Source organism: Tiliqua scincoides, chromosome 10 (assembly GCF_035046505.1).
Source record: "Tiliqua scincoides isolate rTilSci1 chromosome 10, rTilSci1.hap2, whole genome shotgun sequence".
NCBI classification, from domain to species: Eukaryota; Metazoa; Chordata; class Lepidosauria; order Squamata; family Scincidae; genus Tiliqua; species Tiliqua scincoides.
In genome coordinates this window covers 2,504,434-2,532,416 of record NC_089830.1, presented here as the reverse complement: position 1 = coordinate 2,532,416, position 27,983 = coordinate 2,504,434, and the positions used below count along the sequence as shown (strand labels likewise).

The following is a 27,983-nucleotide window of genomic DNA, read 5'->3' as shown; positions in this document are numbered from 1 at the left end:
AGCGGGGTCTCATGGGGGAGGGCTCCAAATGGGATGCTGCCACTGGAAAGGCCCTGCCCTCAACAGTCAAACTTCACTTGGTCGCTGAGTGCAGGGCAGAGCTTCTGATGACGGACACAGTGTGAGCAGGTTCACTCTATTATTTTTCCCCTTTCTTTTTCCCCCAGCCCAGAACTGCAGTTACATTTTGCAAGGTCCAAACGGAACGATACAGAGTCCGGGATTCCCGTACGGCTATCCAAATTATGCCAACTGTACGTGGACGATCACCGCCGAGGAGCAGAACAGGGTTCAGCTTGTGTTCCAGTCCTTTGCCTTAGAGGAAGACTTTGATGTCTTGTCTGTCTACGATGGACTGCCCCAGCAAGGAAACCTAAGAACAAGGTATGGAAAAGTGCGCGCCTGCTTCTTTTCCCCCCCTTTTATTTTGATGCTCTTGTCACTCAGGGAAGGGAGCTCTTCCTAAGTATTGCAAGCTGTCTGGCGGTTGGATTAAAACACTTAGACAGAGGGGTTTTTTGTTGCAATAAAAGCAAGGGTTCTTTCTTTTGGTGAAGTTATCTCAACTGTCTGGATTTCGCACACTTGATAAGGCCTCAAAAATATTGCGGAGAGCATTTGATGGCGCGGCGTTATCGGCGCAGTTGCAGCTCGAGACATCTGGAGAAGTTAATTAGAAGTTTGTGCTAGAGGAGCTGGGTTGGGAGAGGAAGCTTCTTAGAAAATGGGTTTTCTCCCCCCCTTCTTTAGGGACAACTGATAAGTGCTTGGCAGCTTCTGAAAAACTTACAGCAAGATATTTTGCACCCCTCCTTTTAATCCCTACTCCTGTGAAAGGCCCCACTCCCAATGTCTCCTGTTGTATGTCTCATAGAAAAGGTAGAGGAGGAATCTGGTCTTGCTGCAATTTGTGATGGAACGCCTTGTTCCAGAGCTGCACATCTCACCAACAGATCACATTTAATAAAGTACAGGCACATCTATGAACTATCTGCATTGTGTATGTTTGTGGGGGGGGGGGGAGGGAACTCATGTGTAAATGTATACTTATGCTGAAAATGCTTGGGGTAAAAATGCAGACTTAAATATGTATTTTTGAGTGTTTATTTTGGAGGGAATACTTCTGATGAATAGAGGAGAAAGAATTCTTTTTTTGCAGGTTTTGATGTTTTCCAAAAGTTGGAAGTGCCAAAATGATGTTTTGTGGTTTTATTCAAACTTACATTATAGTCATAAATTATAATCACTTTAAAAGTGTAGTTGGTAGGTGATATAGGTGGTATAGAGTCAGTAGCTACAACCGCAGGTATTACCTGTGCACCCCCATTAAGTAGATAAAAGCCAAATACAACTTTTTTTTTGCATTATTTTAAAAACAAAAATGAGAAGTGCAGAAAGTGGTGTTATGTGTTGTTGTTTTTCAATTTCATTGTCACCATTTTCAACCACTTTTACTGATGAACTGTAGTGGAAGAGAGCAGAATGTGTATCCAAAGGCAAGCAGGGAAAGTTCACAATAAACAGAAAGACCTAGGTTTCATCTCTGGAATCTCAATTTAAACAGACTTTTGGCAGTGTAATTGGGAAGACCTTGGCGAGCTCTTGCCAATCAAAGTGGTCAATATTGGGTTAGGTGAATCAAAGGTTTGACTTGATGGAAGACAGTTTTGTATGTTCATCTGACTGATGAAATCCTGAATAGATGCTAGCAGAAGCTAGGATACTATTCTCCTAACCCCAGCAGAAGTCCTTCCTCGAAAAACATTCAGTTCCTTCTGGTGCACCTGGGAGAGGTGTTGGTGTTTTATCTTCCTAGCTGAGGAAGGTCTCACTGTGACAGCATTTCAACACCCAGGAGAGACCTTGGTAATGGGAAGGCAGTGATCTCCCATTGGAGTTCTAAGGCAGGGATTAACTGGGTGAATTTTGTTGTCACCCATTTATATGCGCAAGGTCAGATGTTGACACTGGTAATGGTCTCCTTTGGCCTTGAAGCACTCCAGAAATTCTCACGTGTGACATGCAGGAAGCCGTTTGCTCTCTGGTGTGACTTCAGTGTGAGTTCTTCAACCTTTCAGTTTCTCAGTTACCTAGGCTTGAAAGAATCTGAAAAGAAACCAAAATGGCAGTGAAAACCAGATGCTCGAGGGGTGTATGAGACTGGCAGGGATTTGCCTGGTAAATAGATCATATCCCATGATTGTGAAAACGGAACTTGGGGAAAAAATGATCAGGTTTTTGCAACTTTATTGTGTAATGCTGGGGTTACTTAGCTCTGTCTGGGTGGGAGTGAAAGCTGAATACTCATTTCCTGTGCCAAAAGGGTCCATTGGTGACCTTTAAGTACTTTTCCTACCAGTGAAAAATCCAAGGGTGACAAGGAGGGGTTTATTTTCCTTTGAATGGGAGAGAGAAATGGTGGCCGCTGGTGTTTTTATGGTATAGTTCTCTTCACAGGTAAGCAAGCAGAGTGTATTTGATGCAAACGGGCTCTCAAAAACCTGCATCAGATTCCCAGAAACCAGTAGAGTGAACTCCAGCAGACCATTGCACTGCTTCAACTCAGAAACTCTCTGCTCTATGCCTGGGCCCACTCAGCCTGGAGTAAGCCCATTTCTCGGCCCCTCCCCAGTAACTGAAGGATGTCACCTTCCAAAGGCGATGGCAAAGGACTTCCAGCCATTAGCTTCCATTCAATGAACTCAAACTGATCATCACTTAGTATTAGCAATTAATCATCTTAACCAAGGATGATCACCTGTAATGTCAGGTTACCCTTGTTCTTCTTGGAAGTGCCAGCTTTGCTCCACTTGAAGACATCAACTGGAGGTTCCCTTGAGCACGCAAGAGGTCAGGCTATTCCTTATTATAAAAGGAATAATTCAAATGTGCACTTCCAGTGTACAGGTACCCCCTAATGTTCACAGGGGATATGCCCCCCCCAATTGTTTCTGGAAACTGATAAGGGGGAACTCTATCTCTGTGGCTCTATGGACTATGTACACTACCCTTGAACATAAGAACAGCCCCACTGGATCAGGCCATAGGCCCATCTAGTCCAGCTTCCTGTATCTCACAGCGGCCCACCAAATGCCCCAGGGAGCACACCAGATAACAAGAGACCTGCAAGGCTTCCTGGGAATTGTAGTTAAGAACATAAGAACAGCCCCACTGGATCAGGCCTTAGGCCCATCCAGCTTCCTGTATCTCACAGCGGCCCACCAAATGCCCCAGGGAGCACACCAGATCACAAGAGACCTCATCCTGGTGGTCATCCTGCCCTTGCATCTGGCATTCTGACATAGCCCATTTCCAAAAGGAGGAGGTTGCACAAATACATCATGGCTTGTAACCAGTAATGGATTTTTCCTCCAGAAACTTGTCCAATCCCCTTTTAAAGGCATCCAGGCCAGATGCCGTCACCCCATCCTGTGGCAAGGAGTTCCACAGACCAACCACACACTGAGTAAAGAAATATTTTCTCTTGTCTGTCCTAACCTGTGCTGTTGAAACTTGGGCAGCTGTGGGTGCTGCTAATCTCAAAAGAGCAGCTTGCAAACCTGATTTCTAGCAGTAGCTTCTTGAATGTTGTTGATGTGAACCTGATTTGTAAGCTTTTGATCCATTTGTTGTTTCTTGAAAAACAAAACTCTCTTCGTTAGCAGCTCGATTCCTAACACATGTTCCTTGCAAGTTAGTGTTGCTTTGTTCAAGTAGGGCTTGCTTTGGAGTGGGATTACAGCTCTGTGTGTGTGCGTGTGCGTGCGCGCGCATTTTCCAAGCAGTTCTATTTGTTTTAGGGCCTGATGAATATTATTATTATTATTATTATTATTATTATTATTATTATTAACAGTATTTATATACCGCTTTTCAACAAAAAGTTCACAAAGCGGTTTACAGAGAAAAATCAAATAATTAATGGCTACTAATCAATTTCTACTAATATTTTTCATTGCTTTTCCCTTATTAAACTTTTTTTTTTAATGTCTTGCTGCAGCAATTGCAGAAATTTTGTTTCTTTCTAGGCTTTATATTTATTCCCCCACCTCCCTCTCTGCTTTCCAAATGTACTCCATTCATCATCAAAGTGCTACCTTCAGAGATGGATGACTGTACATCATTTATCAAAGCTCATGCCTCCAGACTGCTGGCCAGTAAAAGGGGGGGGAAGACTATGGGGAGGAAAGTATTGGAATAGAGTGAATGGACAATAAGCCCATCCATGAAACAGTTAAGAGGCAAAGTACATGGTTTATGCCAATACCTTTGATGCCCTAAAAGATGTTTGAAATAAGTCTTTAAACAACTACAGTTTTCGGGGGACGCTTAGCTCTTTCCCACCCTATAAATTTCTGCTATGAATTGCTCTTACCTATCTCGGAAGCTAAGCAGGGCCAGGCTTGGTTAGTACTTGGATGGGAGACCGCCTGGGAATACCAGGTGCTGTAGGCTTCTACCATGATCTCGGAAGCTAAGCAGGGCCAGGCCTGGTTAGTACTTGGATGGGAGACCGCCTGGGAATACCGGGTGCTGTAGGTTTATACCATAGTCTTTCGAGACGGAAGGTTGCCAGCCATCTCCCTATACTGAACACTATCTCCCGATCTTGTCTGATCTTGGAAGCTAAGCAGGGTCAGACCTGGTTAGTACTTGGATGGGAGACCGCCTGGGAATACCGGGTGCTGTAGGCTTATTCCATGATCTCGGAAGCTAAGCAGGGCCAGGCCTGGTTAGTACTTGGATGGGAGACCGCCTGGGAATACCGGGTGCTGTAGGCTTACACCATAGTCTTTCGAGACTGAAGGTTGCCAACCATCTCCCTATACTGAACACTATCTCCCGATCTTGTCTGATCTCGGAAGCTAAGCAGGGTCAGACCTGGTTAGTACTTGGATGGGAGACCGCCTGGGAATACCGGGTGCTGTAGGCTTCTACCATAGTCTTTCGAGACTGAAGGTTGCCAGCCAACCAAAGCTGATCTATCTTTCACACAAGGGACTACAGAGACAACTACATGCTTATAGGGTAAATGCACATCTAGAGCCCTGGAAGGGGGAGAGCAGCTGGGGTTGGGAGGGGCTCTTGAGTATTGGAATAGCTGACAGGGTTAAGCACCTAGTACTATGCTGAATTTTTGTGAGCTTCAAACTTTGCTGCAAAGATCGCCGTGTGGTGAGTGCGTGGAGGGGGAAAATGCAGATAAAAAAACCCCTCTTACCCAGTGGCATAGCTAGAGGGGTTGGGGGGGTGCGGACTGCACCTGGAGATGTGCAAAGGGGGGATGACGCACACTAGTGACCAAATCACTAAAATCATGGTTTTTAGGATGGGACAAAAGGTTTGTGTGGCATGTTTTTCCATTCTTCTGCACCTTATTAAGTCACAGGCTTGCCCTTCTCAGCAAAATCGCAGCTTTCCAAGCCTACTTTTAGTTTAACCCCCACCCACCCCCAAGGTGGGGGTGCCGCATGCATTCATGTGCAGTATGTGCCCCCAAGTCAGAGCAGTTCTTTTTTTCCTGAGCTGCTTGTTCGTCTTTGCCTTGAAAAGTCAGCACCACTTCCAGTTTTAATAGCTTCCACTGGGTTAGAATTTGTTGCCCAGTGCCTTGTGTAGAGAGGCTCAAAACCTGTTTGAAGGAAGACTTTAAGAGGCACAGAGAACATTTATTGATCCCAAAGGCTGATAAAACCCTGATGTGCTTTGAGCTGTATGCGGCTTCTTCCTAGATCATGTTTGATGCACAATGAATAGAGCAGTGATTTTCAACCACTGTGCTGCAAATGGTCTACACATGTGCCATGGGAGTTTGGGGGGAGGGTTATAAATTGGGAGGGCCATTGGGGTATGTGAACCCCTGGCCGGCAGTGCGGTGCACTTTGTCAATTGTCAAAAAACTGATGGTGTGCCTTGAAAATTTTAGCACCTTCTCAGTATGCCGTGAGATGAAAAAGGTTGATAAATGCTGGTAGAGAGGAGAATGCCGTAATAGTGCAGCTTGATCCTATGTATGTTTGCTTAGAAGTAAATCCCACTGATTTCAGTTGGGCTTACTCCCAAGCAATTGTTCGCAGTCTGTTTTTAGAGGTTGAGCCAGTGCAGACCTTAATCTGTCTTTGGTCAGATTCAGACAGCCATCTAAACTCTAGTCTAAAACAGCAGTTTTCAATCTCTTTCATCTCTTGGCACACTGATAAGGCACTAAAATTTTTGGGCTTTTTTGACAATTGATAATGCACCCATGCTGCCGGCAGGGGGCTCACACCCCCAAAGACCCTAATACTTGATGACCCTCCCCAGACTCCCACGGCCCACCTGTGGCCCATTCAAGGCACACCAATGTGCTGTGGCACACCAGTTGAAAATAGCTGGGTTAGAATGATGATTGTGAGTGAATTCAGGAGAGGGTTTAGTCTCACACGCTTCCCCACCCATTTCTTTTGCATGCTGCAGGAGATAACTCCCACCCAGGAAGCTGTAGTCAGGTTTTAGTAATAATATGTTCACAATCCGGAACATGAAACCCCAGTCCTAAAGAAAGAGTGGCCTAGTGATAGTCAGCTACCTTGCTGATGCTAATCAGGTCTCTGTCTGGTCTTGATGGATGACCACCTGGCAACCTCATGCAAACTGTCTGGTTTCATCGTGGAAGAAACAGTGCTCGCCTGTAAGCCAATTGGGCCTCCTGTGCTAGGGTAACTCTAGTCTTGTATACAATTTTACATTAAAATGTACCAGATCCATTTGGCAAATGCAGTTTTTAAGTGCACATTTTGATCACTTTCCATTCTACCATAGTTTAGAGCAGGGGTGTGCCTATGTTTTGGAGAAAAGAGCCACATCATGTCTCTGACACTGTCAGGGGGCAGGGGGGAAAAAAAAATTAACATTTCAAATTTGAGTAAATTTACATAAATGAATACGTTTGAGACAGAACTTATATGAATGAATGAATTTTATTGGGCTTATTTATAATAAGCTCACATTTGCACTAGGCCTCGAACTCATAGGGGACCTGACGTCTCGCATAAGCTCAAGGTCTATAAAAGCCCTTGCTCTCACTCTGCCTGCAGCTTGCGCCTGCTGGTCCTGGGCTAGTGCGGGTTCCAACCGTCTCTGATGGGCTAGAGCAGGGGTGCCCAAACCCCGGCCCTGAGGCAGCTTGCGGCCCTTGAGGCTTCTCAATGCGGCCCTCAGGGAGCCCCCAGCCTCCAATGAGCCTCTGGCCCTCCAGAGATTTGTTGGAGCCCACACTGGCCCGATGCAACTGTTCTCAGCGTGAGGGCGGCTGTTTGACCTCTGGTGTGAGCTGTGGGATGAGGGCTCCCTCCACTGCTTGCTGTTTCACATTGTGATGCAGTAGCGGCAGCAAAGGAAAGGCCAGCCTTGCTTTGTGCAAGGCCTTTGATAGGCCTTGAGCTATTGCAAGACCTTCATTCAATCATATAAGTTCATCTTTAATATATTCAGTTATGTAAACTTATGTAAATTTATTCAAATTTTAAATGTAAATTCATTCTTTTTTTCTCCCGGCCCCCCCACACAGTCAGAGAAACAATGTGGCCCTCCTGCCAAAAACTTTGGACACCCCTGGGCTAGAGGCTCAATGGAGACTAGAGGCTCCTTGCGGACCAGGTTGGGGATCCCCAAGGGCCACCAATGGCCTGTGAGCCAGGGTTTGTCTGCCTCTGGTTTAGAGAGATGGTGCTCATATTAAATTTTATTTATGCCTCTACTGACAGAAGGTGGCAGAGTGACAGGCCATAGAGTTAATAGCCTAATAGCCAAAAGCATAGCAACAGACAAAATGATAAAAAGCTACTTTCCTTATTAAAGAGCAGTATTGCTAGTCTGACTGAAGCTGGGGCTTGGGCCTCAATGTGTTCACACTTTGGAATGTAGCTTAGATAACGGTACCAGGCAACTGCTGGAGATAAGCGTTCATGCCTTGGCAAAAGTTAGGACATGCCTGTATCCACCAAGAAAACTCTGTAATTTGGTAACTTTTATGCTTTTAGAGCAAAAGCACACATGTAATATGGAAACCAAGTGATCCCTTGATGCCAAACTGTACCCAAGGTAAAAGAATCGCAATAGTTATATAAAATTAAGCCGTAGAAACCAAATTGCTGGGTTTTAGTGTTGTTGGCAACCTTCAGTCTGGAAAGACTCTGGTATTGCGCTCTGGAAGGTGGTTCTGGAACAGCGTCTAGTGTGGCTGAAAAGGCCAATTCGGGAGTGACAATCCCTTCCACACCGGGAGCAAGTGCAGTCTGTCCCTGGTCTGTCTCCCTGGCTATGGGCCTTCCTTCTTTGCCTCTTAGCCTCAGACTGTTGGCCAAGTGTCTCTTCAAACTGGGAAAGGCCATGCTGCACAGCCTGCCTCCAAGAGGGCCGCTCAGAGGCCAGGGTTTCCCACTTGTTGAGGTCCACTCCTAAGGCCTTCAGATCCCTCTTGCAGATGTCCTTGTATCGCAGCTGTGGTCTACCTGTAGGGCGCTTTCCCTGCACGAGTTCTCCATAGAGGAGATCCTTTCTCCATTCTTTCCGGCCATCATCCATTCTCACGACATGACCGAGCCAACGCAGGCGTCTCTGTTTCAGCAGTGCATACATGCTAGGGATTCCAGCACGTTCCAGGACTGTGTTGTTTAGAACTTTGTCCTGCCAGGTGATGCTGAGAATGCGTCGGAGGCAGTGCATGTGGAAAGCGTTCAGTTTCCTCTCCTGTTGTGAGGGAAGAGTCCATGAGGGCCCCACAGTGCTTTACTAAAACATAGGAAAGGAATGCAGATAAGTTAAGGAGTGCCAGGCAGATCACATAGTGCCTTCTCTTTTAATGATGCTATTCTAAACCCTGTCAAAACAATCTATATAATTGGCTTAAATTATGACCGTGTTATTCAGCCCTGGATAAATGGTATTAAACTTTGTAATTTAATATGTCTTAATGCTAAATTCCACGTTTTTATGCAAATTGTACCTTATCTGTAACCTATTAGGTGTTTGCCACATCTCTGATGTAAAATTTCAGCCAATGGGATGTCTAGATTTGAAACAAAGAACCAGAAATTGTATAAATTGGTCAGGATACCCTTGAGATTTGCTTCCATGCGTTGGACAGTAGTCCCGTGGGTGCCCATTGCTTGAAATGAAATAAAAAAGCCTGCACACTTTCACTGTTGGGTACCGAGTTTTCTTGAGTTGCTTTCTCTCAACCTTGCAATGCTACGATTCCACAGTTTCCACTTGGGTCTCACAGCTTCTAAGGCTGGTCCTGGGAAATAAAAGCAGGATAAAATGAAATAAATAAAAGGGGAAAAGCAAAGAATTGTCTCTCTTCCAGTTTGCAGAAGTGCCCAGAGTTGGCCTCAGGCTTCATAGAACCATAGAGTTGGAATGGGACTTACGCGTCATCTAGTCCAACCCCATCTAGATTTGAGATATGCAGTTCAAAAGGCAAGTACCTACTTGCAACCTGGATTTTGTTCTCAGTGCTAAGGAAGCATGCCATGCCTGGATGCAACTTCCTATCTGCTAGTATGACCCTCGTAATGATCATACGGTGCATGACTTCTGTTGCGGAAACTAAGCAGGTGTGGCTCTGGTTCAAGCCCAAATGAGAGGACTCAGTTGGAAGCCATAAGAACAGCCCCACTGGATCAGGCCATAGGCCCATCTAGTCCAGCTTCCTGTATCTCATGGCGGCCCACCAAATGCCCCAGGGAGCACACAAGACAACAGGAGACCTGCATCCTGGTGCCCTCCCTTGCATCTGGCATTTTGACATAAGCCAAAATGCAAGCTGCTCCGAGTTCTTTGGAGAGGTGTGAGTGTGAATGCTAGTTAAATAGCGGTGTCATAGAAATCGAGATGGAAGCAGGAGACTGCATTTTGATATTCCTCTCGTTGTCCATGGAACCTGATGTCAGAGAGAGAACATTTGCTAACAGTGTTACTGTAAGATTAGGGGAAGCATTGGAATTCTTATACATTATTCAGCGAGCGTCTGTTGGCAATTGCTTGCTGTTTAATGGCAACCACTGAGCCTAGTGCCAGGAACATACATCATTTGTTAATAGAGAAATGTCCTTCTCAGATCTCTGAACAAGCCCTGCTGGTATTAGGAGAATAAGTGTCTTCATTGCTTTTGCAGCTGTAAAACCCGGCCTCTTCAGCAGTATTTTAGCTAATGAAATAATGTGGTTATTATTATTGTTAAAAGGAAGCTTTCCTCATGAGATTGTGTGGCTTGGCTGACGAGATGGTGGTCATCAACCAAGCTAGCCAATTTAAAGATCACACCAAATTACCTGTTTCGGGTCTGATTGATCTTAGTCTTCTGAAAGAATTGAATTATGATGGTTTTCACTTAGCGGTGCCAACTCTTCTGAGTTCATTATGCTTTTGTTATTATTTTTTTAATGGCAAACTCCTGTGACTTTCTTTATTAGTCCTATTCAGCCATTGTTATGCCAATTTAGAGACAGTATATGAAGGGGGGAAAACAGGAGTGCGCTGGCTAGCTACACTCCTGCATCAATGCGCTCTCTGGTCACACACCCTGAATGACCTCATATTCATTGACTGACCAGCAGGGATGTGCTTGAGTCACTGAGCCTGAGTCGCGAGTTGAGTCCCAAGTCAGCAACCCTGCAACTCAACTCGGGTCGCAAGCCATAGCACACAGCTGTCGTGACACAACCCGTGAGATATTTAGAGTCTTTCTAGTAAAGTCACATGTCATTTTGTGAAATGAATCAAGTTGCGCGTCAAGGGCTTCTTTGAGTACAATTTTGTTCCAATGGCAAAAAAGTCCCTCCTCTGTGTCCTGTCTGCCTCCACCTTTTGGTCCTTCCCCCAGCCTTGTGCAGCTACAGGTAAAGAAGACCCACTGTATTCCCAGGCAAAGCCTTGATTGCTTCTGTCAGAAACCCACACCTCCAGTCAAGGTAGCATGAAATTAAAGGCACAGCACTCTCATTTGGAGTTGTGCCTTGGGCTCCACAACTGTGCATTTTGTATCCTTCAAGCAGTACTAAGAGACCAGGCATGGATTGTAGGTGGGCTGTTTCAGACCCATCCCCAGAAAGGGCAGAACTTCGAGTTCAGAATCCCACAACTTGTCACTTCGAAAGAGGTTCACAGGAAACTTTTTCCCTCTGACTGTATTTCTGACTGTTTCATGGCATGTGAGCCCTCCCCTCCTGGGGTCTTCAGCCAACCTCCATCATTAAAGGGGCCTGGGTCTCAACACTTTGGAACTAGTCTGGAACTTGTCTATTTGGATAACATTTCAATTCCCCTCCCCCCACATATTTTATATATAGCCATGACTAGCTGTAGGTAGTCCACCTGGATGTAAGCTCTGGACTAGTAAGCAGGCCTGGTCTTTATGGTTCCTTTGAAACCAGTGAGTTGCTTGCTGAGCTGGGATTTGAACCCTTGCCTCAGCAGCCAAAGCCAAACTGCTTTATGCCCTAGTACAGAGTTTCTCAAACTTTGGATTGGGACCCACTAAGTGGGTCATGGTCCAATTTTAGGTGGCTTCCCATTCATTTCATTTTTAATCTATTAGATTTTATGCTACTATGGTACGTGACTGCGTTTGGGGAAATGTTACAGATCAGTACTTTTAACAGGGTACTGTGCATATACTTTTAATGATGATAGTCAATAGGGCTTACTTCTGGGTAAGTGTGGATAGAATTGTAGAATTTGAGATATTTGGGGAGTTTTTTGTTTTTAAGCAGATCTCAACTGCTTGGGGGAAGATTAGGAGTGTTCTTTATTTTAAATACATTTTTAAATGCATGCTTATTGCCAACTTTTGATTGATTGATTGATTGATTGAGACCTTTATTGGCATAAACAACTTTTAATTTACTTAGGGCCCAATCCTATGCATATTTACTCAGAAGTCCCATCATAGTCTATGGGGCTTGCTCCCAGGTAAGTATGGAAAGGATTGCAGCCTTATTTAATTAGATTTGATTTTGTAATGTGGGGGGTTTTAACAATCCTGCTTGATGACGTCACTTTCAGCCATGACATCACTTTGGGGTTAATGACATCACTTCCAGTGAGTCCCAACAGATTGTCATTCTAAAATGCAGGTCCCAGTGCTAAAAAAGTTTGAGAATCGCTGCCCAAGAAAATCATCTTGCTACTTAGTTTGCTTTGCAACGTCTGCAGAATAACTAAAATATCTGTATTCAGGGAAATTAGAAATCTCTGCATCAGCCTTTTTGAAAGACAGACCTTGCTGAGCTGAAGGGATGTGGCAAGTTTTTTTTTTTTTTTGTCATGTTGCATTAACTTGCCAGGAGTAAAATGCACTTGCACCTGTGTGCTGCTCTGGGGGACGCACTAAACCATGCACTGTTCGTCTCGCAGATCTCTTCACCTGAGAAAGGTCAAGTAGTCAGAGGTCCTGTCATACCACTCCAGGGACGTTCTGAATATTTATACTTCACTTCGACTCTCTCACTGCTGTGCAAGGCAGGGATGGCCAAGGCCAGTCTGAGGGAAATGAATTTGCGCATATCTTCAGAGGTGAGAGGTTGAGACCTTGTGTGGGGTCAGAATATTTTGGAGGGGAAGATTTGCATTTGCCAGAAAGTGGGCAAGGCCAGTCCAAGACCTGTGGCTTCTGTGGCTTTAAGACAGTGTGTCAGATGCCAGCACCCCCCCCCTTCTGTAAGAGGTGCCTTTCTGTGCCCAGTGTCCCCCCTTGTCTAGAGGTTCAGCAGCTTCTCCCTCTGCCACTCCTGGAGTAGAAGAGGAAGTGTGGAGAAGAGAGTGGTGGGCTAGAGAGTCTCCTGCTGAGCGAGGCGTGCAGTGCATAATTTTCCTACAGTGGCTTACCAGAGGCTGCTGAACTAGAGACTTTCCTGGTGCCAGTTTTGTTGGGTACTTATGTTCATTCCCAGACCATAGCTAGACCTTTTCATAATGAAAAATAGAGTTTTGTGGGTAATACTGGATTGCTGACCTTTTGTTTCAAACATACAGTGGACCCTTGGTATCCACAGGGGATACATTCCACAACCCCCCCACAGATGCCAAATTCCATGGATAATTAAATCCGTGGGGGGGCCGCAGTGCTAACAGCTTACCTAGGTGTGCGCCCAGCTCTCTGGAGTTCGTGCATCACCTCCCGGGCTCCTCAGAACACCTCTGAATATGACCAGTGCAAAGTGGAAGTGCCTTGCCGTCACATCAGGGAAGGCTTCTCGGGTGTGGGGAGGCTGCATGCGGCCTCCCTGTGCCAACACCTCCAGGAAGTGACTGGAAGCCTCTTCCAGTCGCATCTGGGAGGTGTTCTGAGCTCCACCCCGACCACGGGCTCAGCATGTGTGGATATTCAGATTCACAGATACTGAGCCCGTGGATAGGGAGGGAGCACCCACTGTACTAGACTGTTGGGCTGAGCCAGCAGGAGAAGCTGGGTGTGGGTGTGCCAGAGAATCTAGAGGGCAAGAGCTAAGACAGAGTTTTGTGTGTCAAAGCCATAGCTAGGGTGGGGGGGGGGCCTGCAAGCGATTGCTGTGGAAGGGCCAGAAGTCTGTAGAAGATCATGCAGCCAAAGTCTCATTCTAGAGCAGGGGTGTCCAAAGTTTTTGGCAGGAGGGCCACATCATCTCTCTGACACTGTGTTAGGGGCCAGGGGAAAAAAAGAATTAATTCACATTTAAAATTTGAATAAATTTACATAAGTTTGCATAAATGAATATATTAAAGATGAACTTATATGAATGAATGAAGGTCTTGAAATAGCTCAAGGCCTATAAAAGGCCTTGTACAAAGCAAGGCTGGGCTTTCCTTTGCTACTGCTACAGCATCAGAGACGTGAAACAGCAAGCGGTGGAGGAAGACTTCATCCCACAGCTCACTCAAGAAGTCAAACAGTCGCCCTCACGCTGAGAGCACTTGCATCGGGCCAGTGCGGGCTCCAACAAATCTCTGGAGGGCCAGAGGCTCATTGGAGACTGGGGGCTCCCTGAGGGCCGCATTGAGAGGCCTTGAGGGCCGCAAGTGGCCCCAGGGCCGGGGTTTGGGCACCCCTGTTCTAGAGTAACAAATGTAGATAAGAGGGGCCAGAGGGAGGTCGAAGGTCAGGTTGCAAAGATGGGCAGAGAGGGGAGGCACCTCGCTGAGAGCTTGCTCAGACCAAGAAACCAAGTCCTGTAAGGTCATCCGGATCCCTGTAGACTCTCCAAAACACTTGATGTGGCTCCGCTGGTGAGTCGCAATACCAGCTTCTGCCACTACCTGGGTGGCGCTATGGTGCAGTCACTTCCTCTTCCTAATTTCCCACCTGGTTCCCGCTGCTCGAAGCTCTGAATCCAGCCCCCTGCCATATTTACACGTGGAACCTGCCAGCTTGGGGGCAGAACATGGCAGTACCAAAGGTGTACTAGCTTACCAGGCTCCAGTCCTGATTATCTGCTAGAACGCAGTTTTGCAAGTTGCTTCAGTCTAGTACTGGCTGACTGACAAGCCTAATTCTTCTTGTCTGTTGTGCAGGATGGGGGGAAAAAAACCCCTCATTGTTCAGATTTGTAGTTTATCATTGTCTGCCGCCGACTTCGGTCTTAGTAACTCATTTAACCTCCCACTACCTCAATTTCCCCTTCTGTCAATGGCGGCAACCCCAGTCTGAACTTGGATGTGTCACTGGGCTGCACCAAAGAAACAGTGTTTGACTAGGAAGTATTTTTAGCCTCATCCTTCTCTGTTTTGCGAGGAAGACGCTCTCTATCTCTGACCCCAAAGCCTTGCCGCTAGCAGGTTTTGCAAATTGCCACTTCTGGGTCTCTTCTTCCCCTTTCTCCAAATAACATGTTCTTGCCTAGAAATGAACGGTGACTCAGACCGGGCTTGCCATTTCTTACAAATGTCATTGTTCCCCTTTCAGTCATAAAAGCGATTTAAACTGTATATTTACCTGATAACAGGATCATTTTGACCTTCAATTAGCGTGGTTAATGAGAGAGAGAGAGAGAGAGAGAGAGTGAGAGGGAGCATTGGCTGAAAGAGAAAAATAGAACATGAGATGCTATGTGAATATTTAAGAAGCCCAGGGAGAAGCGGAAAGTGGACATATTGTAAAGTGTAATGCTTGCCCTTTATACTAGGAGAAAGTGGGATTCTGGATGAAGCAAATGTCAATTCTGAAATTCAGGCAAATTATGCAATTGCTCTTACTTTGCATAATTCTGTATTGGTTCCTTTAACCATACTTGTGAACCAGGTAATTTTGCAGTTTTTGTAAGTTGTGCTAGTCATAACGAGGGAGAAAAAAACGTTTGCAATATCCTAAAAGTCCGTCCTATTGATTGAAAATCTCAAGCGATCTTGCTTCTGGCTTCTGAAGTATCAGGTAGAGCTTACCCAACAATAATCCACAGAGCAGTGGTTCCCAAACTTTTTAGCACTGGGGCTAACCTCATTAGGAAAAAATAAATAAAACCATCAGGTGATTGGGCAGCTTTGCTCCCTCCATGGAGCTGATTGTTTAATCTTTGATGCACAGAGCCTAATTTTGTCTTTGTCAGACCCACCAAAAAGTGGGTGGTGACGCATTGTTGGGAACCATTGAGAGAAATTTGGCTCTTTGTTTTGGTGGGCCTCCCCACAGCTGGAAAAAATATTTCTAGGGTTTATTTTTAGGTATTTGGATCTCCTTCCATATATTCCAACCCGTCCTCTCAAGTCATCAGAGGGGGCCTTTCTGAGTGTTCCGCCACTATTGGAGGTGAGGGGGATGGCGGCAAGAAAGAGGGCCTTCTCGGTGGTGGCTCCCCATCTGTGGAACTCTCTCCCCCTGGAATTGAGAACAGCTCCCTCTTTAGAGTCCTTTCGGCGGGGGCTTAAGATCCCTTTATTTAGGGAGGTCTTTTATGCTGACACCAGGGGGCATGGCACTTTTTGAATGGATTTTAATTTGAGATCCAGGCTTTTATTGTGTTATTGTTTTTAATGTTGTATATTATGTTTTTAAATATACTGCCTAGGGAGTACCGCCAAGGGAGGTACGTGGGGTGGCGGCAAGAAATAGGGCCTTCTCAGTAGTGGCACCAACGCTATGGAATTCCCTTCCCCTTGACTTAAGAATGGCTCCCTCTCCTGAGACCTTTCGGCGAGGCCTGAAGACCCTTCTGTTTAAGCAAGCCTTCTGAGTTCTCGGCCTTTTTAACATCTTTTCAACGTCTTTTAATTTTTTTTACAGGCCTGATTCTTTTATGACTTGCTGCTCTATGCTCTTTTTACCTTTTTACTACTTTTTATCTGACTTCTGTTTTTATGATATGTGTTAATATGCTTTTATCTGTTTTTAAATTATGTTTTTAATCTGTTTTAACCTGTTGTAAGCCGCCTTGAGTCCCTTTGGGGAGAAAGGCGGGGTAAAAATAAAGTTATTATTATTATTTTTGATGATATGACTCAAGGTGGCTACCTTGAGTGTCCTCATAGGACAGAAAGGCAGGGTGTAAATCTTTTAAATAAATCTTTTAAATAAAATAAATAAAAATAAAATATTTAGGCTTTTGATCTGTCTTGACAAAGGCACTGTTAGCATTGCTTTTGTTGCTTAGCACAATTCTGGTGAAAATCCCTGATTCTCTCTCTCCTTTTCTGCAAATTTCACCCGGACTGGAACTTCCTTTTGCCTGCAGAGGCACCTGGAGTTCATCAGCATTGTTGAGAAGCTGCTGAGGCATTCAAATGCCTCAGGTTATAAAATCCCACAAGCTATAAAAAGCAGGGTCATGCCTCCCCTGTGCATTTTCTGTGGCTCATTGATTGGTGCAACTAGTGCTTCATCAGAGGTTTACTTTCTGCCTAGATAGGTGTGGGTGTAAGGACCAAGACCCTGGACTAGGTGTGGAATGGAAGAAAAATATCCAGTAAATTGTGTTGATATGTTTTCAGCTTGCTTTTCAATGTTTCTGTAAGTGCCTGAATTTTGTTCATCTTTTTACCTGGTGTTCTTCATCCATTTAATAAAATCAAACCGTTTTTATTGTTACTATTTGAGCCTGTCTGGTCTCGGATCATATGGCAGTAACTGCCTGGATTTTCCTAGCCTTGAGAGGTGGCAGCGATCAGTCCCACTTTAAACCCTGTTGAGGATGAGATGGGCTGGAAGTGAGTGCTGTTTGCTAGGTGCTGTCCCTGGGTCTTCCTGTTTAACTACCACAGGATCACAGCTGTCCTAGAGATACGAAAGCAAGTCCCCAGCCTTCTGTCTCACTTCGGTGTTCCCAAGAAACAATACTACGCAGATGGAATCACTCCAGATTCTTAATGCAGGAAGTGCAGGGCAGGTCTGGAGGTTTAGCCAGTGCTCTCTAAGCAGGATCACCCTGGGTTCTCATCTTGGAAGGGAGACCGAGAAAGCTGCTGACGGACCTTGCGAAGGAACTGTGAGAGCGTCGTGGAATGCGGAGGAGTCGGCTAAAGGCGGATAACCTCTTGAGAACCGCCTGAGGATGAACTGCAGCTGCTGTGGAAGCTTGGAAAGGGCAGAGCACAGCCAGGGCAATGGTTGCGATTGGAAGGAAGTACCTGGTGAAGTACTTGACCAAATACTTGTAAAAACCCCATTGCAAAAAAAAAAAAAGGGGGGGGGAGGTTATGAATAGCCTGCCTATGTGAACTGCCTTGACTTCCGTATAAAAACAGAGGAACACGGTATATAAACACTTTAAATATATAAAGGCTGGGGACAAAAGGACCTGGGAGTAGCTTCTGGAGTCAGGAGAGGAGATGAGGCTGGAGAAAAAGTTGGGACTGTTTGTCTCTTCTGTTTGTCAAACTTGATGGGCCCTTGGCTGGTAACTATAATAATGATTTTGTTTATAGAAGGAATGTGGCGGGAGGGAGGGTGGGAGAGAGAAAGAGAAGGAGAGAGAATGTGTGTCTGCCTGTTTTCTTGAATCAATCTGTCTTTCAGAGTTGTCCTCTTGTGGGTTCTGGCGACTTCTAAGGTTTGGACTACTCCTGGGAGGACTGTCTTGGTGAAACTCTCGCCTATGTGTGTTTGTTTTCTTATTTGGTAACATTTTAAGACCAACTGAAGGCCTGAATATTTTGGAAGTCCTTTGCTGTCCCGCTATAGCGCTGTTCCTAGTGTAAGGTTTATTTTTCTTTTTTTCTGGGATTGTTTTGCTTCCCACTGAATTTTTGTTCTGTTTTATTATACTTTTATTTTAAACTGTACAGTGTGCCTGCCTTATCAGTGGGTTCGGAATCCACAGATTTCACTAGCTGCAGATGCTGGGGGTCTGCTTTTAAAAATGTTTTTAAAAGTCAAACTAAGTCGGAAAATGGCCTTTCCTATTGTAGTGTTGCAAAATTGTGCTGTTTTCAGGGCACTCAGTGGGTGCTCTGGAAGCCACTTCTGGGTCTTGCTAAATGGAAGTGGCTTCGGGAGTGTCATCGAGCTCCCTACAGCTCTGCAAATGGCACAGTTCTGCAGTGTTATGGTAGGAAAGGCCATTTGCTGATTTATTTAAACATTTCAGAACACTTTTAGAAACCAGACCCCAGTATCCGCTGATCCGCTGGTTCTGAGCTGTCTGTGACAGATCAGGAGAGAGATCTTGGGGTGGTGGTGGACAGGTCGATGAAAGTGTCGACCCAATGTGCGGCGGCAGTGAAGAAGGCCAATTCTATGCTTGGGATCATCAGAAAAGGTATTGAGAACAAAACGGCTAATATTATAATACCGTTGTACAAATCGATGGTAAGGCCACACCTGGAGTATTGTGTCCAGTTCTGGTCGCCGCATCTCAAAAAAGACATAGTGGAAATGGAAAAGGTGCAAAAGAGAGCAACTAAGATGATTACGGGGCTGGGGCACCTTCCTTATGAGGAAAGGCTACAGCGTTTGGGCCTCTTCAGCCTAGAAAAGAGGCGCCTGAGGGGGACATGATTGAGACATACAAAATTATGCAGGGGATGGACAGAGTGGATAGGGAGATGCTCTTTACACTCTCACATAACACCAGAACCAGGGGACATCCACTAAAATTGAGTGTTGGGCGGGTTAGGACAAACAAAAGAAAATATTTCTTTACTCAGCGTGTGCTCGGTCTATGGAACTCCTTGCCACAGGATGTGGTGCTGGCGTCTAGCCTAGACGCCTTTAAAAGGGGATTGGACAAGTTTCTGGAGGAAAAATCCATTATGGGGTACAAGCCATGATGTGTATGCGCAACCTCCTGATTCTAGAAATGGGCTATGTCAGAATGCCAGATGCAAGGGAGGGCACCAGGATGAGGTCTCTTGTGATCTGGTGTGCTCCCTGGGGCATTTGGTGGGCCGCTGTGAGATACAGGAAGCTGGACTAGCTGGGCCTATGGCCTGATCCAGTGGGGCTGTTCTTATGTTCTTATCTTGATATCCATGGGATGGTGGTGGGTGGGACTGAATCCCCGTGGCTGCAGAGGGCTGACTGTACCTTAGTTGTGGTGATGAGGCACCTTGATTCCACTCAGGGCCAGCCCCAGGAGTGGTGGGGCCCAATGCGGGGCATTCCAGCATCATACAGCTGTCATGGCAAGGAGCACTTGTGGTGCTGTACATGAAGTACAGCACCCAAAAATAGTCGACAGTGACCTGATGATGTCACCACTGACTGCTTCCTTGTGGCATGGGCAATCTGATCACCATGCCAGTTTGCGCCCCCCTCCCCAAAGTGTGGTGCCCAATGTGATGGCATTGGCCACATTGGCTTAAGCCCTGGTTCTATTGACTGGCCCTGGTTCTACTGAGACAGGCAAGATGTACTGAGACTGGTGTGCTCCCTGGGGCATTTGGTGGGCCACTGTGAGATACAGGAAGCTGGACTAGATGGGCCTGTGGCCTGATCCAGTGGGGCTGTTCTTATGTTCTTAACTACAATTCCCAGGAAGCCTTGCAGGTCTCTTGTTACCTGGTGTGCTCCCTGGGGCATTTGGTGGGCCGCTGTGAGATACAGGAAGCTGGACTAGATGGGCCTATGGCCTGATCCAGTGGGGCTGTTCTTATGTTCTTAACTACAATTCCCAGGAGGCCTTGCAGGTCTCTTGTTACCTGGTGTGCTCCCTGGGGCATTTGGTGGGCCGCTGTGAGATACAGGAAGCTGGACTAGATGGGCCTATGGCCTGATCCAGTGGGGCTGTTCTTATGTTCTTAACTACAATTCCCAGGAGGCCTTGCAGGTCTCTTGTTACCTGGTGTGCTCCCTGGGGCATTTGGTGGGCCGCTGTGAGATACAGGAAGCTGGACTAGATGGGCCTATGGCCTGATCCAGTGGGGCTGTTCTTATGTTCTTAACTACAATTCCCAGGAAGCCTTGCAGGTCTCTTGTTACCTGGTGTGCTCCCTGGGGCATTTGGTGGGCTGCTGTGAGATACAGGAAGCTGGACTAGATGGGCCTATGGCCTGATCCAGTGGGGCTGTTCTTATGTTCTTATGTTCTTATGTAAATTTAAATAAATATGGCTGGCTTATGTCGCAGATAACCCTGCCTTCCCAAAACTTTTTACCAGCACATCTCACAATGTGTTAAAAAAAAAGAAGAAAGGAAGAAAAGAGCAATACAATTGGAACGGTAACATATCAAAGCAGCAGGTAAAATAGCAGCAGCTAATCTGGTACCCAGCCAGTGATACCAGCATGCATTGAATATATCAGAGGGAGAGACAGATGATTCATAATGGAGAATTTCAGTTCCTTTTGGAGAAGTCATTACACCAAAAATGTATGTATTTGTTATATATTTTCATGCATGCGTAAGAGACGAGGGGAGAGAGATTCTCAATTCAAGCATAATAATAATTTTTAAAAAATCTTTTCAGGCTTGACCTTCAAAGTTTTCCAAGCAAGTCATCTCTTTAGCTGCGGCGTTTTCCTTTTATCAGAATTAATGACGGCCTACGAGAGGTGATATAATCTCTGTCGATCGTTGAAGATACAGTGAAATGGTGGAGTGCTATAGCTAGAGATATCAAATGGAAAATTGACAAAACTTCTGCAGCCATTGACGTGAATTCATTGCTCTTGCTGAGTCCTCTCAACGAAAGGAGTGGGGGGAGGGAGAGAGCTCTGCTATGATGAGAAGCATCATCAGAACTGGAATATAATATAATGCTCGGGGGAAAGGGATGCTGCAAACATTCTTTTTATGTCAGGGAAAGATGGCAAGTATCAGTTCGTCCAGGGGTTGAACAAATCATTTTGGAGCCCATTCTGTGAGCCACCATGCTGAGGGTAGAGTGGTGCATTCAGTAGTACCAGACAAAGTGAGTGGGGGGGGGGAGAGAAGTACCAGGCTGCAGTAGAGGCCAGTGGCATGCAGGGGGGGCGGCTGGGATGATGTACTCCCCCACTACAGGGCTCTGGATGTTTCCTGGGTTTGTCATGGGGGCTTCTTTGGGCTTTGAGGTGTATGGCCACACAGTTTAAAAGGAACCGCTCCTTCTCCTTCCTAGACCTACTCCTTCCTAGATCTCCTCCTTGGGGGTCTTTCTGACCTGGTCCTGAGAGCTGGTTGGTTCCTCAGAAATGGAGCGTCCACTCTCTCATCTTTTGTGGGTGTAGCTTCTTTTAACTTAGACCAGTGGTCTTCAACCTTTTTTGCGCCACGACCCCAATCAATTCATCAATCAAGTATGGGATTGGAGACAAACCACTGGTGCTGCCCTCACATGACCCAGTATGCCCACCACCACTGTCACCCGCTCTGTTTCCCCCAACTCCTTGTGTCTTCACGACAACCCTGTGAGGCAGCATCCTGAGCAGTTCAGGACTTCAGAACTAAGAACATAAGAACAGCCCCACTGGATCAGGCCAAAGACCCATCTAGTCCAGCTTCCTGTGTCTCACAGCGGCCCATCAAATGCCCCAGGGAGCACACCAGATAACAAGAGACCTGCAAGGCCTCCTGGGAATTGTAGTCAAGAACATAAGAACAGCCCCACTGGATCAGGTCATAGGTCCATCTAGTCCAGCTTCCTGTATCTCACAGCGGACCACCAAATGCCCCAGGGAGCACACAAGACAACAAGAGACCTGCATCCTGGTGCCCTCCCCTGCATCTGGCATTCTGACATAACCCAATTCTAAAATCAGGAGGTTGCACATACACATCATGGCTTGTAACCCATGATGGGCTTTTCCTCCAGAAATTTGTCCAATCCCCTTTTAAATGCATCTAGGCCTGATGCCATCACCACATCCTGTGTGGCATGACAGCAGAAAGAGGCGGTGCAGGATTATATCAAGAATTCAGTTTTGATAAGTAGTACCATTATTGGAGTGAATCCAGGCCCTGCCTTGCACAGGTTTTGAAAGGTTGCCACAACCCCTCTAATGAGGCAGTGCATAAGAACGTAAGAAGAGCCCTGCTGGATCAGGCCAAAGACCCAACTAGTCCAGCTTCCTGTATCTCACAGTGGCCCATCAAATGCTCCAGGGAGCACACGAGACAACAGACACAACCTGCGTCCTGGTGCCCTCCCCTGCATCTGGCATTCAGAGACGGCCTGCCTCTAAAACCAAGAGCTTGCACATACCTATGATGACTTGTAACCCGTAATGGACTTTTCCTCCAGAAATTTGTCCAATCCCCTCTTAAAGGCATCCAGGCAAGGTGCCATCACTACTTCTTGCAACTCCATTGGGGTCACTACATACAGGTTGAAGAACACCTTCTTCAACAATGATGGTTTCAATGCAACCGAGACCCCAAAACTGGCCTTTTGAATGAACCTCCTGCTGTATGGAAATGGAGCAACAAATGCTGGCTGAAGTGTGTGTCCCATTGAAGCAACATACGCTAGCATCTTTTTACGTGGAAGTAAATCTCTGTTGTGTTGGAGAAGTGATGAGTCAGGACTGGCACGTTCAGCTGCAAGGGCGTTCTCCCAGCCTTTGCAGACTCTCAGACATCTTTCTTCTTCTGAGCTGGGAGGTCTTTTCTGGCTTTGGCTCTGATTGCCTCTAATTTCTTCAGCTACTCTGGCTAAAAATAATGAAGTTCCTACTCATTGTAACTGCTGCCTGCAGACATTTGAAGTCCTGGCTACTGACTTGGAATTCTTGGTCAATCTCTCACTCTCTCTGTAGGTCTTGGATGGCTTTAGCCTCCGCACTGCTTGGCCGCCCACTCCTCATGGAGGCTTCTCAGTGGCCAGTTGGGGGAGTTGTTATAGGGTGCAGTTCTTCATAATTGACCAGCTGAGGGAGTTTAGGATGGGGCCCACCCCTTCTGGGTCAGTGGCCGGTGCAAAATGGGCCTCCTTTGCTTCCCTGCCCCCTTCTCCTGCCCACACAGCCTCATCTCACCCCACAGTCCGTTCCTGGGAGTGCTCCCCAGCATCCACCAGAGGCTGCGTTCTGAGGGCCTCTGTTCCTGCCCTGCACCAACTGGTGCAGACCTCACCCATGTGAAATCTCCTTCTGATTTTTTATAGCTATGTCCAGTTTGATCAGAAGTAGCCTCTGGGTGCTTTTACAGGCCATGCTTGGGTCTTTGGAGGCCACTCTAGTTGGTTACTGGACCATTGCGACCCAGAAGAGGCCTCTGGAGGCTTCCGGTAAGGCTCCAGTTCCAGTTTTGGAACTGCTGCTGTAATATTTGTAGCAGAGGATCTGGGGCAGAGCTGTGTGTATCTTTCATGACCAAGCCAATTTGCACCATTCTCTCCTGCTCCTACCTGTTTCTTGAACAGAAGCTTATTTACTGTCCTCCTGTGCCACTCCGGCAGAAGGAAACCATCTGACAGCAGAGCTACACCCACGCCAGTCACATATTTATGGAGCAAACCTGTAATAGCTGGCAAAATTCTCATTTGCTGTGTAGATTTGCACTGCCTCTCCATATTTATTCCGGCCATCAGCCACTGTTCATCACAGCGGGATGGGATGCTGTTGTCTTAATCCCACGTCTATGGTTAATGGGCTGTGTGCATGTTTTTCCGTCAAGCTTGGAAACTGAGTAAACACATATTTCTCAATTTGGGGTTTCTAATCGCCCTGCTGCCCATGAATCACAGAAACTCTCCATATTGCAGGGAAGGTGGTGTATTAGTTATGTTATTTTTAATGCCACCTGTTCTGGTTTAGGATTTTCTTGCTCCTTGTTAAGAATTGCCTTGATAGGCTCGTGGCCACTGAAACGTGTCGTTTTACAGCCCCCACCTTTTGTGACAGGCAGGTGACATCCAAAACACCATAAGAGCCATTTTGCTGCATGGGATCGCGATGACGGAATTATTCCAAGGGCTGAATGCGATGGGAACGCCATGTTAGTGGTTACTGGCTATTAGCAGGAAAGCAGGCAATGAGAATGGGATGAAAGCTCACATCTGCAGTTGTTGATGAGAAGAGAGGGATCTCTTGCATGGTTTATGTTTTGAAGTATTCTGCTTCTGGGTAGCTGCCTTCATGTTCTTTGACCCTCTGTATGAAGTATTGTCTAGGACAGATAGGGCTGTTGTGTTTTGGTACTAGGATATTTGCGCCCTGGACCATTGTGTCTGGGTCAAATGTGTCTCAGTCATTGGTGTCCCTGGTCATTAGAAAAGGTATTGAGGACAAAACAGCTAATATTGTAATGCAGTTGTACAAATCGATGGTAAGGCCACACCTGGAGTATTGTGTCCAGTTCTGGTCGCCACATCTCAAAAAGGACATAGTGAAAATGGAAAAGGTGCAAAAGAGAGCAACTAAGATGATTACGGGGCTGGGGCACCTTCCTTATGAGGAAAGGCTACAGCGTTTGGGCCTCTTCAGCCTAGAAAAGAGACGCCTGAGGGGGGACATGATTGAGACATACAAAATAATGCAGGGGATGGACAGAGTGGATAGGGAGATGCTCTTTACACTCTCACATAACACCAGAACCAGGGGACATCCACTAAAATTGAGTGTTGGGAGAGTTAGAATGGACAAAAGAAAATATTTCTTTACTCAGTGTGTGGTCGGTCTGTGGAACTCCTTGCTGCAGGATGCGGTGATGGCATCTGGCCTGGATGCCTTTAAAAGGGGATTGGACAAGGATTTTTCTGGAGGAAAAATCCATTATGGGTGACAAGCCATGATGTGTATGTGCAACCTCCTGATTTTAGAAATGGGCTATGTCAGATGCAAGGGAGGGCACCAGGATGCAGGTCTCTTGTTATCAGGTGTGCTCCCTGGGGCATTTGGTGGGCCGCTGTGAGATACAGGAAGCTGGACTAGATGGGCCTATGACCTGATCCAGTGGGGCTCTTCTTATGTTCTTATGTCATTCTTGTCTGTATTTTTTCTCCCTGCATCCCAGTTATTGCATTTTGCTCCTCTATGGAGAACTAGTTCAGGGATAACACCCCACAGGCAGACCACAGCTGTGATATATCTGCAAGGAGGATCTGAAGGTCTTGGGAATGGACCTCAATAGATGGGAAACCTTGACTTCTGAGTGTCTCGCCTTGATTTGGCCCTCTCCTCAACTCTACTCTTCTGCGATTTGCTGTCCCTTGACCAGCTCTGGTGCACTCAGGCCATTCTTCAACTTATGCTGATGGCCGGTGCTGGTTCACCAACACACCAACCTGTGTTCCAATAGCTGGTTAGGGACCCATTGAATGCAGACCACCACTGTTCCTAGATCCTTCACACCCAGGAAAAACAAGATATCAACAAAATAAAAGAAGGATCTCCAACTCTATCTATCCTCACCAACTCCATGACTAATTAGCCAACAGATTTCTTGAGCTAGCCACTGCACCTTCAGCCAAGTTTAAAGCCAAAAGCAGCACCCATCAAGGACCCTGAAATGACAAAGAAAGGTCCTGCGATTAGCTCACCCCACAAAAGATTTTGTGGGTAGAAACCTGGTCTGCCAGACTCCTTTTTAAAATCTGATCCTTACCTCCACCCTGCCTTGCTTTCTGTTTGCTGATCCATTTGTGCTGTTTGGAACCACCCACGTTCCAGCTGCAATCAGAGGGCCACCATACCAGCTAGCACCCAGGATTGGTATCTCCTGGTCCCCTTTTCTTTCCACTGTTTCCTCCCCCCCCCCTCAAATGGTGATAAGAGGCTCCAGGTGGGCGGAAAAACTTTTCCAAGCTCTGTGCAGGGCTTAACCCAAGTTTCTTGGGAGTCTGACACCAGCACTGCAGGGTGAGAAATTCTCCCCCTACTGTTGAGTTCTGCTACGAAAGAACAGAGGATTCTGAGTAGAGTGTTTGAAGGTAGAGGAACACATGAGCTCACCGAGAGGGAGGATTTTAAGTGCATTGGATGACTCGGGACCCCTGTGTGCAACCCAGCCATCTTTGCCCATTCAGTGTAAGGCACATATTTTCAGACTGCCTGGGCCCCCAAATCTTAAATGTGAGCAGACTCTGATTCTGTTCCAGCTCTTTATGCAGTGTCAGCACAGAGTCATATCAGGACATGTAGCAGTTATCGGCTTAATCTGTTCCTTTTTCTTGCTGAGACGGCAACTGTCTATTACATCGTATTCTCATTATTGGAAGTGTTTGACAACAAATTACTTTGTTAATTTCATTATTCTACCCACCTCTTCCCGTCCACCCATTTCTTTCTTAAAGGGAACCTTTCATCCCCTGTCCAAGAATTCTTGTGCGACACTGTGTGGCAGTTTGTACAAGGAAAAAGTAGAGGTGCCTTTAAGAGTGAATAAAAATCCTATGCAGTGGTTCTCAAACATTTAGCACCGGGACCCACTTTTTAGAATGAGAATCTCTCAGGACCCACCAGAAGTGATGTCATTATCAGAAGTAACATCATCAAGCAGGGAACTTTTTAACAATCCTAGGCTGCGATCCTTCCCACACTTACCCAGGAGTAAATCCCATTTACTAGCATTGTTTAAAGTATGTACATAGTAGCCTGTTAAAAGTACAGATGTGTAACATTTCCCCATATGCAGACACATACCATGGTAGCATCAAGTCTAATATATTAAAAATGAAAATATTGAAATGAATGGGGACCCACCTGAAATTGGCTCGCAACCCACCTAGTGGGTCCCGACACACAGTTTGAGAAACACTGCTATATGGAAAGATTAAAAACTGATTTGGAAGGGAGAGAGGTTTAAAACAAATATCATGTTGGCAACCTTCAGTCTCGAAAGACTATGGTATCGCACTCTGAAAGGTGGTTCTGGAACAGCGTCTAGTGTGGCTGAAAAGGCCGATTCGGGAGTGACAATCCCTTCCACACCGGGAGCAAGTGCAGTCTGTCCCTGGTCTGTCTCCCTGGCTATGGGCCTTCCTTCTTTGCCTCTTTGCCTCAGACTGTTGGCCAAGTGTCTCTTCAAACTGGGAAAGGCCATGCTGCACAGCCTGCCTCCAAGCAGGCCGCTCAGAGGCCAGGGTTTCCCACCTGTTGAGGTCCACTCCTAAGGCCTTCAGATCCCTCTTGCAGATGTCCCTGTATCGCAGCTGTGGTCTACCTGTAGGGCGCTTTCCTTGCACGAGTTCTCCATAGAGGAGATCCTTTGGGATCCAGCCATCATCCATTCTCATGACATGACCGAGCCAACGCAGACATCTCTGTTTCAGCAGTGCATACATGCTAGGGATTCCAGCACGTTCCAGGACTGTGTTGTTTGGAACTTTGTCCTGCCAGGTGATGCCGAGGATGCGTCGGAGGCAGCGCATGTGGAAAGCGTTCGGTTTCCTCTCCTGTTGTGAGCGGAGAGTCCATGACTCGCTGCAGTACAGAAGTGTACTCAGGACGCAAGCTCTGTAGACCTGGATCTTGGTATGTTCCGTCAGCTTCTTGTTGGACCAGACTCTCTTTGTGAGTCTGGAAAACGTGGTAGCTGCTTTACTGATGCGCTTGTTTAGCTCGGTATCGAGAGAAAGAGTGTCGATCGTTGAGCCAAGGTACACAAAGTCATCTGTGTTTGTTTGTAAAACAAAACAGAACAAATAAACAAAATCCTCCAGCCACCTAATAAATCT

At 46.3% G+C, this 27,983-nt stretch overlaps 1 protein-coding gene and 1 pseudogene across 1 annotated transcript in view; both read left to right on the top strand.

The window, feature by feature from the left end:
* The window catches only part of CSMD2 (CUB and Sushi multiple domains 2), a 594,109-nt gene that overhangs the window by 69,707 nt on the left and 496,419 nt on the right, over positions 1-27,983 (top strand). Inside the window, exon 2 of the mRNA XM_066638160.1 lies at positions 168-384. Within this exon, the coding sequence (XP_066494257.1) occupies positions 168-384 (217 nt within the window). The remainder of the gene's footprint in view (positions 1-167; positions 385-27,983) is intronic.
* On the top strand, positions 4,811-4,933 carry LOC136662079 (5S ribosomal RNA; annotated as a pseudogene).